At 39.5% G+C, this 19,764-nt stretch overlaps 1 protein-coding gene across 1 annotated transcript in view; it reads left to right on the plus strand.

The window, feature by feature from the left end:
- The first annotated feature begins 18,994 nt into the window (after nucleotides 1–18,994).
- Nucleotides 18,995–19,764, plus strand: part of CDH2 (cadherin 2) — a 120,702-nt gene continuing 119,932 nt past the window's right edge. The window contains exon 1 of the mRNA XM_032181026.1: nucleotides 18,995–19,644. Within this exon, the coding sequence (XP_032036917.1) occupies nucleotides 19,570–19,644 (75 nt within the window). The 5' untranslated portion in view covers nucleotides 18,995–19,569. The remainder of the gene's footprint in view (nucleotides 19,645–19,764) is intronic.

A 19,764-nucleotide genomic window follows, 5' to 3' on the forward strand; every position in this document is an offset into this window, starting at 1 on the left:
AATAGACAAAAATTTCCAGCAGTTACACCTATCTCCTTCAGTCAATGCTTTCCACACCATAGCGTTAGTTTAAGCATTTCTTCTGTTTATTGCATTTGCCAACAAAAATCCCTGAAAAATCAGGTGATGAGTTGGGAAGAATGATTCAAAGAGAAACTACTGCTTGGAAAGGACTAATATTTACTGTTAGCTTTTCAATTAGAAAAAGATAGATTTCAGTCAGATTGTGAGACTAAACTTAATTGTTTTGCCATTGTACAAGTTCTTTCTTCTCCCATGATGTAAACCTGTCCTATTGCAGCCTTATGAGGAGAGGAAAGTATGAATTTCCAAATCTTTTACACTTGCAATAAGCTTCTCTAAGTTCTCAGTATTCCTGTGAAGATGGAAAAGGAACTGAAGATCTAACTGGCTTGAGAGTCTTTTAAAGAGCTAAGATTAAAGAGGCTTACTTAACATAAATGTTACAACAAATTAATATAAAACTCTAGCAGAGGTTTTCAAGCTTCTTAATGGGTGTTCTGCAGTTTTACTCAGTCAGCTACCAAAAATCTTTTACATGAAATTTATGTGTAACTATTTTTTTTCAAGAGAACTTTCTTTGGCAGTTACAAGTTGTCTATTTTTATAACAACCTCAGCAGAGTGTTCCAACAATAACTGTAATTTAAGTACTTATCAGATCTCTAAGAGCATAAGTCAATGTTTATTAAGCTTCGAGTACTATGTAATAGTGTATTGCTGAAAAGTCCTGTCTTAGTTACTGACTTCTCTAAATTTGGGGATTTTTTAAATTTAAGAACACACAGGACAGCGTATACTCAATTTACAGAGCCTTCTTTTCTTGGTTTTCTTAACAGGTTTATTCAACTGTAACATCTTTTGTAGTATCATTATCATAAGCCAAGTCTTATCAGGATAAAGACACTCTCAAGAATACACAATCCTTTTTCACCATCCTACTTCAAGATGAAGAATAAATTCCTCCTTTTACTCCCTCTGCCAAGTCTAAAACTAGCCTCATTATCTTAGGAATTATTTTTCTTCTTTGCTTGCTTAGTGCTCAGAACAAAAAGGTCCTAAACTCAGTAGGAACCTGGAATGCAGCGTCAATAATATAAACATGTCAAAAGAAGTTTTGCTAAGAGGCTCATTATTATGTTGCACTTATGTTCTACTTTCCATGCAAATTCTCAGTAGTGTCGTATTACTATCATTAATATCTTTTAGATATATAAAAAGGGGGTGAGGAGGACTTAGTAAATGTTTTATTAAATACTGGTTTATTAAATATTTTGGTTTAAATACCTTGAGACTTCATTGCATTATGAATACAGCGAAAGAAACAGAAAGAGGTGGGGAAAAAAACTATTCAGAGAGGAAAGTTATGAGAGGGAATGAACACAGAACATATAACGAACACGAGTTTGTAGCGTGACCAATTTTTAGATTCGGTTCTGGGTTAAGATTCTATTTTGCTGGATGTCATTTGAACACATAGGCAGATATAGAAGTACACGAGAGAGGGCTTCTTTCCCTGAAGAATGTACAGAGTAATTAAAGTTCAGTCCGTTGACACCAAAACTACAAGGAAGCTTATTCTTTTCCCTTGAAGCATTAAACTGTGCTAGAAAAGCCACAAGGATGCCTGAAGAGACCATGAGTCTGGCCAATAGAAGCAAAAACTTCATTAATGGTTCCATTTCCATTTCTCGACTTTAGAGGTAAAGTTGGGGGTAAGGTTGGAGGCTCAAGTCAGAGGACCAACCGGCAGAGAAGACAAGAGAAGAATATGTGGAAGTAGAACACTATGAAAGTTTCATATTTAAAGCATCTAGAACAAGAGTAGATCCTCTTGAGAAGCAGGAAAAAAAAAAAAAAAAAGATATTTTGCCCCCCTCTTTCCTTTTTATTTAGCCTGTTAATAGAATGGATATTTATTGTTATTTTGTTTGTTTGTTGTTGTTTTGTTGTTTGTTTTTTGCTTTAGCAATGAGATCCAAACTTTCCATCACTGAGAATTATTGCTTGAATGGGAAGAAGACGTCTTAGAAAAAAAAAAAAAAAAAAAAATAGCTAAGCAGCTTTTACAGTTTTGGTCCATACCTTCTTTATAATGTTTTTCAACCTTACCCTTACTTTTATCACAATACCAGGATAGATTGCCTACTTTTTTCAAAAGCCAAAAATAACAGAGCAATCTGTATTTTTCTCTATAAATAATGCTAAATTTGAGGGGAGTAGGGAAATAAAATTGACCTGAACAGAATGAAAAATCATGCTGCAATTAAAGACACTCAGCTGCGGTAGAGAGAGAAAATAAGAAAAGGAAAAATACAGCAGCATGTAAGAAATAAACAGTAATTAGTGAATGAGACTATTGCTGCTTAAAATTGGTATTTAAAACTTGGAAGAAGATCAAGCAACTTCCTTGTAGCTTTCCTATATTAATATGTACAATAAAACTTCCTATCAGCAAACTGCAGCAAAAATAAATTAACATGTTATGTTACCACTAAAACAGCATGAAAAAGTCTTGGGGGGGGGGGAAAGAAAAGAATCTGGGGGAGAAAGGTTTCTGCAGCTATATAGAATGATTTATTTTGTCTCATGTATTTGGATTTAAAATTTAACAATGAAAAGGAATGCTAGCATTGCAGTTAATGTTCTGTGTAAAGGTGCTTATATTACCTGGGTTTCAGTTTATTAATGTTAGAACTCTGTTATTACATATGGAAAGACAGACAAATTCTGCAGGGCACGTATGTGTCTGGTATAAAACTATATTTCTGGTATGACAAGAATAATTTTCAAAGCATACTTTATTCATTTTTTTAAAAAATATTATGAATGTCCTCTGTTTTGGAGCTAGAAGTTATATTAATATTAATCTAAAATGTTCCTAACATTTCTTTTGCTTAAAACAACAAAACTTGGAAGAGTTGAGTTGCTGCAATGAATAATAATACACCTGTCCCCAAAAAAAAAGTCTTTTGAAAATTTTTTTTTTTATTTTTTTTTTCTTTTTTTTTATTTTTTTTTTTTTTTTTTTCTGTTTGTTTGCTTTGTTTTTAAGATAGCAAAGCCTCCACTCTCTGAGACTCTTTACAAAGCCCGTCCTATGTGATAGCCTGCTTTAGTTGACATTTATGTGATTCTCTTCATGGACATTGAAGGGAGGTCACAGTGCAAAATCCAAGTGATTGTGTTTCATTTGTTATAGAAGAGAGGTTTTAAACATGAAGCAATCTCTCACTCCTACAAGAAAGATAATTTACCTCTTCCCTTAGCACAGTCAGGTCCTGGAGAGTTGCCACTTCAATTTTCTGGGACTTTACAACACACTCAACAATATTCAAATAAAATTTTATTGTATTGTGAAAAGATGGGTGGGGAGAGAAACTATGTTAGCACTGATTAAAGTTGAAACCTTAGTTCTGTGAAGGTCAGGAAATTCAGAATAGTTTCCTATAATATCTTTACTCTGCTCCAATGTGTGAACATGCAAATGTTTCTTTGCAAACAGCTGTGTGTTCATGTGACAAAATACTCTTTACATTGTTTGAAAATAAATTAATTTCAAGGTGGTGAGGATCTCACTTTCCAAGAAAATCTTCAGAAAATGTGAACAATTTTTTTCTTTAATATGCAGAAGAATGTGTCTGAGTGTTTCCTGACTACATTGCTTCATAGGAAAAGTTAGTGGTACAAAAACAATTGGCTCAAAAAAATGTAGACTTATTACCAAATATATTAACAGTATTATTTCCAATAAAACCAGTAGTAGCTGAGATTTTGAACAGACAACTTGTTTGAAATGTACCCTTTGGTTTGTCAGCCAGCAATTTGAAAGGTAACTAAACTGTCTATTAAGTCCTCAAAGCCAATCAAATGCCTACTGTCTTAGCATTTCCAGTGTTTTCCCTAAAATTAAATTTTTGTATTTTCTTTAAAGTCAACAGTAATCATGCAATTGCCTTTGGACATAATGTCGAAAGCTAAACACGTTTTTAAAATTAATCCCATTATTCTGTCAGACATCTTTCCCCTTTTATCAGTTGAAAAAATAGCCTCCTGTAGAGAGTCAGATCTTTTATTTATCATTTCAGAGCTAACTACAATTAACTTTGTTATTTCACAGAAGTTATCCTCTTACTGAAGAGACCTGAAATAAAAAATAATCTTCAGTTAAAAGGGTATATACTGTCATCATCATCAGTCCTTGAAAATTGCCTCATATTGTACTTTTTTGTTTCAGTAATACTACACATAATTCATATACACACATTTAAGTAGCTGGAGCACTGAATAACGAATATTAGAGATTCTGTATCTTCTGTAAATGCATTGATTACCCGTGCATCCTATTACCTATCAATATGCCACTTCTAGGTTGATTTAAAAAAACAAACAAACAAACAAACAAAAAAAAAACACACAACCATAGGAATCTTTAAAAGAAGGATTTCAACACCTGCCAGCTGTCAACTTGCCTGTATTTGTTTAATAATGTACTAGCCAATGCCTTATGGAACATTTTCTCAGAATCTAAAAGGTGAAATCAATGGCGTTCTATGGAAATTAACTTGAATTCAAGGAATTGGGATAGATCTTAGGCATATAGGATCAGAGCAAGTGAAAAAAAAAAAAAAAACAGATGGTTAAATAAAGAACAATACAGGAGAGCGCATAGTGTTCAATCTCTTCAGTAGGAGGTAAAGGAAGTACAGAATCTCAGACTGGGCCAAATTTAAAGACAAGTGAAGTCAAGACTCACTCCTAGCAGCAGGAGTGCTTCAGCGAGGAAAACTCTGGGTTCAAATGTGACCGCTTAGTATACACTCAAAATGTTCACTTTTTTTTTTTTTTTTTTTTTTCCCTTTGATCTCTGGATCTTATTAGCAAGTCCATCCTAACAGCTTCTTCAGTGAGTCAAAGCAAACTGCTACCCAAATATCTAATTTCTATTGGGTCTAAAACTTCTGACTTTTTTTTATTTGTCTGCACAGGGCTTGATTTAATCGTTATGGAAACTTAAAGTTTTCATAACACAGAATTATCAGTAACAGAAAAAAAAAAAAAAAAAAAGCCATAAAGGCAACACTGTAAACCAAGTGCAGACTCCTTTATCCAAGCCTCTGAGGTCTTCCTAGCTTTAATGTTATCAGAAAATCAGCTGAAGTCAGTGGGACTACAGGAGAAGCCTTGACAGTTCTGTGTTTGAACTGTTGGCAGGATACTTGACAATGCCTTGAATATAGACACAAATAAAAAGTTTTTGTTTGTTTGGGAAATTATTTTAGGACTTATTTGCTCTATAACAACTAAGGAGATATCCCTTATATATTTTCTGCATGCCTCTCCACAAATAAAGAATGAAAGAACTGATTCTAAGATGCTTAGAGATCTATAAATCTATAGTACATGTGTGAGTTTCCCTTACTTTTTTGTTTGTTTGTTTGTTTGTTTGTTTGTTTTTGTTTGGATGTAGTTGAATCTTTATCTGGGTGGAGAGCTTTGTTGTAACAGGATTATTATTTCATTTACCATTTCTTTTCTGAAACAAACAAACAAAATCTTTCATTGACATTATATTCAATATGTTGGGTTAGACGTTTTTTTCAAACACAGAATGACATGAAGAAAATTAATGTTGTCCTTCGATTCACACTGGCAATGTTTAAATTTTAGCTAAGATTGTGCAGAGCTCTTAATATGCATTGGCACTATACTCTATCATGATTTCATACAGTTAGGAGAATGTAGATTATTTTGATCTAAACACTGACGTAACTCTTTTCAACCAGAATTTGTCTTGTGACAATGTGGTGCAAAAACATGTTGACTGTTTGTTCCTACGGTCTCACTAAGTCGCACTGAGTTTAGTGTCATTCTTAATTCTTAATTCTTTCATTCTTAATTAATTATAGGTTTAAACAGAGAGTATCAAGTAAGACCAGCTGAGGAAATACTTCACATACACCTTTCTGAGGCTGCACTTCTAAACAGCCGTACATAAGATGAACCAGTTCACTCTAAGCTCAGCACTTTAGGAATATCAAACACAAGTGCATCCATATCACTTTGCAACAGCAGCTTACAGCAGCCTCATCTTTAATGTAATGTAATTGCATATGCACATTACCAGATTTTTTCAAATGTGCCCCTTAGCAGTCTGGGAAGCTGCCCTATGGTGCAACATTCCTTCATGCACCCCGACCATCTACAGCTTTTCTTTCTATTTTTTTCCCCACAGTGCAGAATAGTCCCTGAAGACAGGAATTTCAAACTGCAGCTGAGACTAACACTCTCATCATTGCTTTTGTGACACCCATTACTTTTGCCAGTTGTTTTTGAACTGCTGTCAGGATGCTTGAAGGAATCTTCATTAATGCTGGGAATATAAATCTTATTAATACAAATAGGATGGTGCCTATGCAACTGGAATTTTATAGCAGATGGATGTCATTCTGCGGCATTGCACAGCTTCAGACATCATGGTCATCTGGCTTAGTAACAGGCTGAGCATGGTGCAGCTTTTACTAGTTGCCTTCTGCTTCTGAGATAAGGTACCTGCAGTGACAAGGACCAAAGAAATAATGCAAAAGTGGAATACACTACAGCAGCAGTCAAAATTCAGGACAACAAAGGCTGGTTTTCTATGTATATGTATAGGGAAGATGTTCCGATGTCTCATCACCATCAGAAAGCTCCCTTCACCTGCTAATTGCTTGTCTTGAACTATTTGAGCAGATCCCAGGGGACCAACAATAGTGAAGAGCAGAAGTGCACTAAGGAGCAGTACTGTTGTGTCATACCAGTAACTTAGTTTGTTTGGAGAGGCCTACGAATGGTGCTGTACAGTTGCATTCTTGATTCATTAGGACTCTCAGCAGGCTGTACTTGTCTAATCTTCAGCAAGGTAGCAACCCCAAATCCTACAGGACAGGAATTTTTATTTATTTATTTATTTTTTTCATGTTGCTGCAAGGCCTCATCAATTATTAAGGAAGGTTCACTAATATTAATATGGAAACATCAATGTTGCCAAGATCTGGAGTTCATTTCCAGTGGTGCCCAAAGGCAAATATGCTCCCTGTGTAATCTGGATATTAACGGTGTTAAGATTTCACACCTCAGTAGGAAAGATCTGGTTTCTTTTCAGTTCCCCGGCATATGGTGCTTTCCCTACATTTTTCAGGCAGAAGAAAGAATACTTTGGCTTCGTTTTGCTTAGTCTTAAAATGGAAAGTGCTTTTGGACCACTTATGGTTAAATGTTGGATTTTTCCCAAGCATGTGTGGAAAGGACCTGTTTTATTCTGCAGAGGTTAAACGAAGAGAGAGTGATCACTGTCCTACAGCCATTACCTGAAATGATGTTCCTTGCACTGATGGTGGTAGAACTGGTGGTAGGCCATGCTACTCATCCTTTTGCTGAAGATGTCCATTTACATCATGTTTCCTTTCACTTTCTTCCTTCTGGCTTTGGAAGGAGTCAGAATGTTCTGTTTTGGCCCCTTGGTCTTGGCATAAGAGACTATTTGCTTCTCAGCTGTCTCTTCATGGCCCTCTGTTAGAGTAATTTCAAAAATCCCCAAAGCAGATCTTTTCTTCTTTTTTTCACATGCAGATCTGTTTGCATCTCAGTGGAGGAGAGCTACCTCTATTATACAAGCTGCATCATGATAGAAATATTCCAGGTACTTAGTGTCCTCCTCAACATAATATCAGTGCTAACAAAAATACAAGCCTTTCCCTCCCCCTACAGCCCTTTCCCCTCTCCCCCCAGCCCCCCAGTTTTGGGATACTATTTCCAGCTACTCTTCTACCTTGGGATTTCTTTGGACTTCCTTTGAGAGGCTGAGCTGTATTTGCAGCTATTTTCTCCTACATAAAGCTTCTGTGATAGTAACTTCATGTTTGACCAGCAATGTTAGTTTTTTGTTTTGTTTTGTTTTATTATTTTTTGTTGTTGTTGTTGTTTTTGGAGGGGTAGTAGAAAAGAGAAGAGGAATTAGATGGTTGCTAATCGCATTCTGCTTTCATCAAAGCTATTCTTACTTTGAAGGATGCTACCAAGAGACAAGACTTTCCTGGGGTATAGAAGGATCTTATTCAAAACAGGCAATAGGCCAACCCGAAAGATGCACAAGGGTGCTCTTTATCAAGAGCTTTTCCTCTTCTTACTCCCAACCATACAAGCACTCCAGCTGCTGAAATAGTAAAGAGAAATGCTAGCTATCTGGGCAGGCACAGTAGAGCTTCTCTTCCTTGAAGTTTGTGCACCTCAGCTTTCAGGGTTTTTTATTACACCTACAAATAAGTATAAAATATACTGCAAAATTAATAGCATTCTGCAGTAACCATTTAAGAGCAAGTAGTTTGTAATGTCTTAAAAATCTCTATTGAAGTTTGAAATGTCTCTGTAATGTGATTTTGGCCACTTATGTTATGAAATCTCGATAGCAGTAAAAGCTGAGTGTACTAATGAAAGCAGAAGCCAATGCTCTCTCACTGTTTTTCATGCTGCCACTGTAACTACAGTAAGCATCCCTGCTCTGCAAAGCATCACATGCTTGGTTGTCTTTTCCTCCCAAAGTCCTATTTTATCAACTTTTTTTTTGGAGGAAAAGTGAAGAATTTACAAATGCTTTAAATGCCCCAATTCTAGGTGTGAGCTGTAGCCACATCCCATCTCCATACTGAAGTGACACTTCAGCACATGTAAATCCCATTTGCTCATTCTCTGTAGGAGCAGTGATGACCAGGAGACCAGATATCAGAAACCTGCAGCCTTTGAAAGGGTCTCTCACAGGAATTAATCTGAGCAAATTGCTATGTCGTTGAGAGGCTCTTGTTACTCGAGTCATACCAACCTGTTAGGGAGAAGATACGTTGAAAACTTCTCATACAGGATTATTAGGTTCCATGCCTTTATTGGACATATGATACCAGGAAGAGAATAAATTTAGGAATTACTTCTAAATCAGCACCTGCTAAATGATACACCACTTTTTTTTTCTTTTTTTTTTTTCTTTTTTTTTTTTGGCAGAAGAGTTAAGATATTTGGGGGGAAGATTCTGTGCATGGATATTATACCTTTTACAGACTTGTATTCATTCATACTATTTGTTCACTTGAGTTGAAAGGGCTAATGAATGGCTGAGTTTACCTGCAATATGAAGTTGATGTCAATGAAAAACAGAGCAGTTAAAACCCTAAAATATTTAAACTCTCAAGGAATATGGGAGGGAGAAAATCTCACCTCTGCATTTGCAAGCAATGGTCTGGAGTTTGCTTCTGGCCATCATGCAGCAGGACACTGTCTTTGGCAGCAATAATTGTAAGATTTCTTTTTCTCAAAAAGAGCTGGTATTGTGATTCTAGGAACTGAGTCATGGTATGGATATGTATGTGAAATGTGCAGAGTCTGCCAAAAGAATGAACCCTTTTCAAAACTATTAAAAGCTGCTCAGCAGGGTCATCCAGTTCAGACTGAAGTTTATGGAGATTACACAGCACCGTGACTCTATGGAGTTAACAGTACCAGAAAGGAATAGCTGTGAGAGAGAGTAATATTCACAGAGAAAACTCCAAATCAACCCAAGGCCTGGCATTTAGTCCTTACAATGGAAAGGCACAGCAATGAATCACAATGAAACACATAATTTGTGTTTTTGTTTGATTGTTTTTATTTGTTTTTCATTTGGTTGTTTTTGTTTTGTTGTTTGTTTGGGTGGGAGGGAGGGAGGGTTTTTTGTTTGCTTGCTTGCTTTGGTGGGAAAACTAAACAACACAATTCTTTGGTTTGATGTTTGTTCCAGCTCCTCAAAATGGTGGCACATCCAATATTATCAGTCCTGTTCTGATCCCCTTGTCCTTCAGTTCCTCTGCTGCAACTTTTTAGAAATTGACATGAGGCCAAAATTTAGAGACATTTATTTGTTAGTTCTTAAAATATGGTACATGTTTACCACTTATTGACTCATCTCAAGCTGGGACTACACATGCCACTCTTCAGAAGACCAGAGCATGTTCAGGCAGAATCAAAGGGGACATGTATGCTTTAATAGATACAGAAACTCAGTTACTTAGAGAAGTGGGGCACTCCCAGCTTCCCAAGGGCACTTACTTGTAGAGGCAGTCTGGTCATGATGACTCCAAGTAAGTGTGAGGAGAGAATACAGAGAGATGTAAAGTGATCAGTGTGGGATGGAAGTGGAAGACTGCCAGAACTGGAGCTGCAAAGAATGTATTTACAAAAGCTTCAGTGCAAAGGAAAATGAGGGTTCTTCCTGTAAAAGTCAGATGCCTGGGAACAAATACTGCAGGGTGTGTTTCAGAGAGAGAAATGCTATTTTGGTAAGCTGTGATTCTGACCGGGGAGCCAACTGATAACCAAAGAAACGGTGTGACAAAAGGATTAATGTGATCATTGTATTTCTTGACATGGAATCATTGAACAGGAATCTGGTACATGCATTATTTTGGTCTTTCAAATGACTACAGCTACTAGTGAAATACACTGTGCAGTGCTAGTACAGGTATTTCAAGCAGCATTTTTAAAATTAGAGGGTCATGAACATTTATTAAATGATTGGAAACCTATGAGTTTTAATTAAATACTCAAAGACTTTGCTTCAGTTAACTTAATGAGGAAAAGTGCAGACTTATTAAATGTAACTGGTCTATAGTTCCAATACCAGGAACAGAAACATGAAAAAGCAACTCTTCAGCTTATTGCTGAAAGAAATAACAAGAGTTATTGTCTGGAAATTAGACAAGTTGGATAAATGCAGTCTAGTCATGACATAGATATTTTTAAAGGAAAGGGTAACCATCTAACAGCACAACTTGCTACTACATGTAACATTAGATTCTCCAACATCAGTAGTTTTTCAATTAAAGTTGATTTTTTTAAAAGTACCTAGTTCAGGCAGCAATTATTTCAGCAGTATTTTATAACCAATATTACATAGCCTATAGACTTTCATTCATTTAATCTAGGATATCTAACATTTCCATTCAAATGATTTTAAAGTAAATCACAAACACGCATAAAGAATTCCTGAAAAACCTTGTGAGGAGTATAAGCAATTTCAATGTTTATTTGTTTTTTCTCCAAAAAAAAAAAGCTTTTCTTGGCGGTAGAATAACTACTGTGTAATAGAGATACCACTGCGGTAGCATCAGTCCAGGTAGCAGCAGCACGCAGCTCAATGCTGGATGCAAACTCTTTCTGCGAATCAAAGCGAATGTTCGGGTGTTTAGCCCCTGCTGAGCTCCCTGCTGTTGCCTGCAGTTCTGGAGCTGTGAACAGCTTCCCCTATAGCAGCAGCTGATGTTGCACCCTCTCTGAAGTGGTTCAAAGAAAGGCCCAGGCGTGGCTGAAAATGCGTCTGTCACTGACTTGTGAAGTGAGAGTTTTCACTGAAGAACAATATTCACTGGGAAAAATTAACTGCAACACAGAAGACTTGTGGTGGGTTCTGTCACTTTAAAACAAACCTCCATCTCTGCCTTAAAAACATGCCCTGCCTCTGCGCAAGTTATTGGCCCTGTTGGGAAAATTACCAGGCAATATTCTTGAGCCTGTGTTACAGTGAGGTCAAAATAAATGATGAAAACGGTCCCCTCTGACTTTAGAATATATAAACAGTGGATGTGATCCATTAGCAGTGGAGAAAAAGTAATAGAGTTTATTTTAAAGCCAAAGAGTCCTAGATTTTTGTTTTTATTTTTGGCATATGTACTGAATAGTGCTCCTCAACACGGAAACAAATTGGGGACTACATTTAAAATAACATACATATTCTACATTTCAACTCCCAAATGCTTCTGTCAAAGCTCTGTTAAAAATGGGACAAATTTTCAAGTATGATGAGCACTCAGCAGCTCCCAAGGGTGCTAAAGGTGAGAAGCAGCAGAGCAAGGTTGATAAGGACGACTGGTGCAGATTTAGGAGCTCATCTTGCTGGGGCAGTTAACACCTCAGTCCAAGCAGCCCTCCTACCTCTTGGTCTCACAGTAACAATGCTTTTCTCTTGTTGTTGTTTTTAAATCATCTGCAGGTAGCTTTCTGGGGCACTTTTCAGCAGTTTAGCTCCTATTTGACCTAACATGTCGGACTGCATACTGGTGAGGAGGGGTATAAGCGTGTTCCCCTCAGCTCCAGGGATGGAGGCCTCTTGGAAGAGACAAAATGGACAGCTGTGAAGGCTAATAAATCACAGTGCCAGAGGAACAGCTCCTTTTGTTTGAAAGAGCCCAGTTTCAGACACAGCTGTGTCTGCAGAGATCGGTCTTCCCACCATCCCTCTCAAACGTGTTGAGTTGCTAGCTGTCTGCAGGAAGGGCCTGGCGTCATGAGGCCCAAATCTCCATGCTTCCAGGGATCCAGGCTGCTTTAACACAGTTCCCTTAAAGGAGGGTATTCTTTCTCCATCAATCAATGTTTAGAGACTTTCCAAAGTTTAGATTATGACCAAGTTACATAAATTCATACAGCATTTAGGGATATTTTAGATGTGCATTATTGCAAAACAGACAGAAGATGGCCTCAGAAAAGAAAGCCATTTTGAAGTCCTACTAATGTGAAAATGATTCAAAACAAGGAAGTTTTTTTTTAATCAGATGATTTTTTTTATCATTTCAGATGATTTTTTTTTTTCAATTCCTCTGAAAGTATGTAAAATATTGAAGCATGGGTATTTCACTGTGTGTCAAAATTTAACTTGGAGTGAATTTCTGCAGCCAGGTTGCAAACACTTTGAATAAGAATACTAATATTATCAATCTAGTTATCAAATAAAAACAAATTTTCAGGTGCTTGAATCCAAAATGTCCTCATTTTCTAAAGTCTCTGAACTTCTTGCATCCTTGGAACAAACCATGTTAAATGTATATTTTAATCTGCAACTTTTGGGAACATTGACTGTGATCTAAAGCTCACTTTTTGTAATTGCATTTTCTTTCCTTGAACCAGAAAATGGTATCAACAGGATACCAATTATATTATCATGCTGGGCCACTTTATATTCTACCTTCACATTTTCCTATGGAAAACATAATTATCACTATTATAATCCACTACAAAGGGAGGTATCTATGAAGTGCAACTACAGCTTATACTGACAACAGTTTTTTCACTGACGGAAGCCATATGTTTCTGTCGGCCTGTGAACAAGTAAATCTTAATGCACTGCAATTTTATTTCCAAGAGAAATATTGTCTCAGTCCTCTCCTTCAGTTTACCCTTTGAGACATCAGTCAGACCCAGCTCCTCCTCCATGCTGTTGGGGCCTTTCAAGAGAGGCAATGAGGACATGAAAATAGACATCTCTCCCTAGCATCTCTCCGCAGCTTAATATACCAGAGACTCTTGGAAACACCAGAGCAGCTCCTGCAGTCTCCAAATAGGGTACATCATTTGTTTAATGAAGATGGTTTGTATACAGAATTTTTGCAATACAGAAGCTATTGGAGGAATAAGAGGTATATTAGATGCAGATGGATTCTTCAGGGTATATAGCTATGAAACTCCTCTGAAATACAAAAACCTAATGTTCAGATCAATAACAATGACAGATCTGGTCAACCTTATCAGTGACTGAGAAAGACACAACCTCAATGTAAGAACTGTACTTCTTCCAAGGTCAGAAAGTCTAAGCTCCGGAGTCTGGGAGTGAAATCCCTCAATGGGATGGCAATAATAATGTTATAACAAAAATAAAATATTTTCCTTAATCTCATTCTTCAAAAAGGACAAACAAAATTTTCTCAAGTTTTCATGAAGCACTTGGCTCAAAACAGCTGGCCAGCACAGAGAATTTCATCTTGTTAACTAATAAAAAAAAAAAAAAAAAAAAAAAAAAAAAAAAAAAAAGAGGGAGGGGAATAGTAAATGAAAATAAGATTTTGGTATAAAAATATTAGGCAAATTTAATTACAGTTGTTGTTAAAATCTCTGTTTAACAGTAGAAGGGGCAATCCATATGGCAGCTCCCTTTTACAATTTAATTAAAGCAAATTATTATCTATGGTGGTTTACCATAAATAACTAGAGTTCCAGTTTCATAATTTTTATTACCTAGAAGTTATGAATAATAAGATTGATGTGGAAATTTACAACATTTCCTTTTTCAAGGTGTTACATAATTTTTAGAGAAACTAACAGGTATCATGCCAGTAAAATTTGGCTATGGCTAAAGAGGATCTCTGCAGACTGCATTAGTCTGAAAAAGATAAGACTTCTGATCCCAAGACAATAACATAGTTACTAGATTTCAGTGAGATCAAGAAAAAGGAAGTACTTCACTTCAAATAAATAAAAATACCAGCAATTAAAAAAAATAAGGTTTCATTTAGTAAAACTAGCTTTTTAAGAGGCAAGCCCAATTCTTTCTATTGGCCTACTGGCTAATGAAATGGTTCTATGAAACTGTAAAACTTTCTTCTGTGGTGATTAGAAATTATCATAGGCCCTTGTTCCAAGCTTTCATCCTTTCAGTCACGCCGTATGATTAGGGTCTTGTTCTGGAAGGTAATATTTTGTTGTTGTTGAAGATATATGACTCTGAATAGAGATGCTTTGCTGACCAGATCTTTTCCTCTGTCTTGATTTTCAACAGAAAATCTCCAGACCAAACAGTTTTAAATCACTGGGCAGTAATGCTGAATGAGACCCTCTAGAAGAACACACTAAGCTTCACTATGTTGATTTTTAAATCACCAAACATAGGGTATAGACATAAAGCAAATTACACAATATGCAAATATGTTGTATCACAGCTGTACTGCATATGCTCAGCATCTTCTCTATAGAGAAATCCTTTGCAAAATGTACTAGCAATTAACAGAAATGTAAGTGGTGGCAGATATGATTTATCAGAAAAAGCAAAAAAACCATCCTCTTCCACATCATATGTATATATTTTAACATATATAGGATAGAAAGTGATTAATGCTGATGAGGGTTGCTAAAGCAGAAAGAGAACTGCTATATACAACATTTTTTTCATCCTAACCTAGCTGGTTTTCAAAGTTGAGCACAATAGCTCACAAACTGCTGCAGTTTTAGTTACCTTTCCATGCCCTGCATTGTCTCGACCTAAGAAGCAGATTGAAGAAAGTTGCATGTTAGGTAATGATAGCGCCAGGAAAGCCCATGAAGGTAAATTAAGCCCGTGAAGTTCTGTAATGAATTAAAAGACACATTCGAGTAAATATTACCTACTTCTAGGACTTTTTTTATTTTTTTTCTGAAGACTATTTGCCTAAATAAAGAACAATTAGAACTTTTATTTTCAGTTCTCATAGGTGATAAACATGAAATTGTAAATTAAGAAAAGCACTCAGAACACGTAATGGGTCACTTTTTTTTTTTTTTACTGAAGTAAGAGAAAGCAGCTCTAGCAGCAAAGTTCTTATTACCCCAATTTGAAAAATATTTAAGCTGTTTTGGCATCTACGCCACTCAGTTTTTCTTTCTCACTTGACACTATCTATACAAAACTGCATTCTCCCTGGCCATGCATGATTATCTACTTCCTAAAACAATTATTTTCAAGTGTTGCCAATGATAAACAATCTTATAATTCAAAAAATCTCCACCCTTGGGAATTTTGGATGTGTGAAGTAGGAAGAAAAAAATACTATTTTTGCCATTACTGTGATAAAAAACCTTATTAAGAACTGAATGTCCTCGGAAAGAAAAGGAGATTGCAGGGAATGAACAAGCTATTAATTAGGTGTTTTATTTTGTTTATCAACAACAGATATTCCGTGAGATGTAATGAAGAAAGCAATAAAAGTGGGTAAACTAATATGCCCTTAAGTACTTTTGCTCATTATCTTTATCCCTCCATTATTAATTCTAAATAATGGAGTATGGCCTCCATCTTGTAAATATTTAGGCCTATGAACAGTGGTATGCAGCGTGTAGTGTGACTGAATTTGCTGAGATCTCCTGTATAAATGTTTGTCAGATCAAGGCCTAAATTGTCAGTAAAGTGCTTAATTTCCATAATTTGAATCGAGGACAGTGGTAGTGGCAGTACCTGGCAGATTAAACATAAGGATAGGCCCACACGGGAGAAGTTCTTTTATTTTTCAAAATATTTGAAGCTGTGAGCACACTAGTATGTTCCAAATTGAAAACATTCATTTTTTACAGAATTTTTATGAACCCTAGGAATGAAAATTAATTTGGACAAGTTGAAAGAGAGACTCAACTCCATGACTAACATGGGAATTACCCTAATCCTCTCTTCAACTTAATCATGGAATTTTAACAAGTTTTTTTTTCTGGAAGCCCTTGAGATCTCCTAGGTTGAACATTAACGTATGTCCATTATTTTTATACTACTTAGAATACACTCACAAATGCAATCTGTGGCTGAGTTATGAGATAAACCCTTCGAGCTCTAAATCACTTGTTTGAATATTGGCCAGAAATCGTCACCATTTGATGACTTTTGCATGATATATGCAAAAAGGGCTGATGATCTCAATTTAGTATCAGTTCTAACTCTGAATCTCCAGCTATGCCCAATTATTGTCAGATTATTTCTGTAAGAAGCTGTTTTCTGGGGCTCATCCTACAGATCAATAGCAGAAGCCCCGAGGAGCCATCCATGTCTCCCAAGAAAAGAAACTCTAAAGTTTCTCCTCTTCTGCGCTCTCCCAGACATATGCCTCTCACCCACAAAAAGATTCAGTGCAGAGATTCTGCCTCAAAAAGTATAAGCCACCCCTGCTCAATTAGTTTCTCTTGATCACAGCACCCAGAACTGGGAAACTCCGTGAGCCGGAGGGCACTTTTGGTTACAGCTGTGTAAATGAGGGAAGCCACCTGCTTGATAGAAACATGTTCAAGACTAAAAGATTCAGTAAAACAGTGTTGGTGAGAGCAATTTTTCTGCCAGCGTTACTATTTCTGCTAAGTAATTTAAAGGCAGCAGCAGAACCGTTAAGAGGCATCAGCCAGAGCTCAGATCTGGTAACCTTCCAGATATGCTGCAGAGCCTTTTATTTTTTCAGGCCTGTAGGGATGGATGGGTTGAGGGAATATGAGGGGCCAGGCTCCTCTCCGTGCTAGGTAATTACTCTCGTCAGACAGTTGGTTTATGGAGGTGTTTATATTGTATGCCTTGCATTTTGTAGAGCACTTGTAAAAGTGAATAAATGCTCAAACAGAGTAATTAACAAATGTTACTAGTATGTCTACCTACCAGAAAACACAAATAGAAATCTGTTACTTGAGGAAAGTGAACATTTCATCAGCAGACACAAGCACAATCTCAGGGTAAGGCCTTAGACATGACAGAGCACATGCTGGTCCAGCAGGTGCCAACTCGGGAAACTCATCCTCGTAACAGGATATAAGCATCAGCAGCGCTGTTCCTGCTCACTTTGTCCTAGTCCCAGGCTGAATTTTAATCCAGAGCCTCATTACCAGACTTCATTTCCATCATTTATTGCTCGTCGCAACTCTTGGTCCGCTACAATTTCATGGGCTACAACTTGAAAAAAAAAAAAAGGCAGGGGAATGGGATGGGATGGGATGGAATGGCATGGGATGGGATGGGATGAGGGGGCTGTTTTTCTATTCCGGGCTGTCTCCTCGCTTGATTCTCCTCTGCCTTTCGATGCCCTCGGGTGGCTCCTGGCTCGCTCCTGGCTCGCCCCCGGCCCGGCTGCTGCCGCGGCGCGGCTCGGCACCGGCTGCGCGCAGCTCCCCCGCCGCTGCTGGCTTTTTCTGCCTCTCCCTGACTTGGGTAAACAGCTGCATGGCAGCTCGCAAGCGACCGGTTATTTTCAATTTCGAAGCTAATGAAACCGGCATCGTGCAAGCCTGTACTTACCCCGCCTGTCCCCGACAAAACATAAAAGCAAATCCGGTGTTTTCTTGCAAAGCCCCGAGCATGGCGTTTTGCGTTATTTTCTAAAGAAGAGAAAGAAGGAAAAAAAAAAAAAAGAAAAAAAAAAAAAAGCAGAGATTGAAAGTATTTTACTTGCAAGCTCAAGTGTAAAATAAGATGCTTTAGAATAAATAACATACCATTTAAAATCGACACTTCATGAGATCAGACAATCAAGCCAGATCCTCCCCTTATTATGTCCCGGGCTGGGAGCTCTGGTGCATGGACACAAAACAACTTTGCTCAGTGACCTGTGGGCGAGGGGAGATCTTTGCCAGTCCTGCAAATGACCCAGCACTGATCCCTGCTCCTGTAAGTGCTCGCCCAGCAAGGCTCCCGGTTTCTTTCCGCTATGCACGCTCACATTTTTGGCCCCGCGGACTGCGGCGCCGGCCAAGGAGCCTTTGAAAACACTCGCTGATAAATTCAGCAGGTAGCTGGGAATAAAACAGAGAGCGGGGATGGGGGGGGGGGGGGGGGGTAATAACAGGAGGGAATTAAAAAATAACGATAAAAAAACAAAGCACCCCGTGAAGCCGTAGCAGTTGCGAGAAACTTGCGGCGCCGGCAGCAGCCGGGGGGCAGCTGGTGGCGTCCCGGAGCCCCCGGTGGGCTTCGCCCTGCATCCAGCATCCCCCGAGGGGCACCGCAGGGCCGGGCTCTCCCTCCCCAGCAAGTTGTGCCCTCCAATTGCAGCACACTAAGTTAGCGGGTCGCGATTTTTTTTTTTTTTTAATTTTCTAATTATTATTATTTTTCCCCCGAGGCCGGCAGGGCCCGGGGAGCGAGGAAGGGCAGCGCACGGTGCTGCATCAGCCGTGCGGCCGGCAGGGAGCGACGGGAGGCGGAGGGGGAGCTGCCAGCAGCAGCAGCAGCAGCAGCAGGAGGCAGGGAGGCAGGCACCGGGCGAGCACACGCACACACACACACACGCACAGAGACACACGCACACTCACGGCAGGCAGAGGCTGCTCGGTATTGTTATCGCTGCGCTTCGGCGGAGGGCTGTGCGTGCAGGGGGAGGGGTGGAGGGAGGAGAAGAAAGAGGGAGAGAGGAAAGTGAAGGGGGAGAGAGAGGAGAGCATGCAGCAGGGCTGGGGCCGGAGCAGCGGCGGTGCCGGCACGCCCGGGCTCAGGCGCTGAGCGCGGCGGGGAGGAGAGAGGCGGGCACGATCCGGGCGGGGGCACGGAGCCGGGCACAGCCGCCGCACCGGCCTCCTCCTCCTCCTCCTCCTCGCAGCAGCAGCAGCAGCGACTACTTCTTTCTTATCTCCCAGCCTTTTGTTCGCCCATCCTCCTCCTCCTCCCTGCCCACCCTCTGCACAGCGGGGAGAGAAAAGCAGCCTGACCCAGAGCTGAGTTTCACCCACCCTCCGCCTCCTCTCTCCTCTCCTCTCTCTCTCTCTCTCTCTCTCTCTCTCTCCCTATCTCTCCCCCCCGCCGCATCGCTGCCCATGAGCTAGAGCGGCAGGCGGCAGCTCAGCGCCGCGGCAGCCGGCTCTGGCAGGCAGGCAGGCAGGCAGGCGGGCGCACACAGCCGGTGCCCGACCCTTCCCCGCTGCACCCCTCGCCCCGCTCCGCCGGGCTCCAGCCGCGCTCCCGGGACTGCCGGGGGCCGCCCTGCTGCCGCCGCCCCTCCTCGCCTCCATGTGCCGGGCAGCGGGAGCGCCGCCGCGGATCCTGCCGCCGCTGGCGCTGCTGCTGCTGGCGGCCCTGCAGCAGGTAAGCGCGGCCGGGCTGCGGATCCTTTGTTCCCCGCCGGGGGACCGGGGGGGGGAGCGGGGAGAGGTGGCGGGGGGGCCGCGGGGAAGGCGGCAGCCGCCGTCGTGCCGGACACCTGCT

This window comes from Aythya fuligula, chromosome 2, assembly GCF_009819795.1.
Source record: "Aythya fuligula isolate bAytFul2 chromosome 2, bAytFul2.pri, whole genome shotgun sequence".
NCBI lineage: Eukaryota > Metazoa > Chordata > Aves > Anseriformes > Anatidae > Aythya > Aythya fuligula.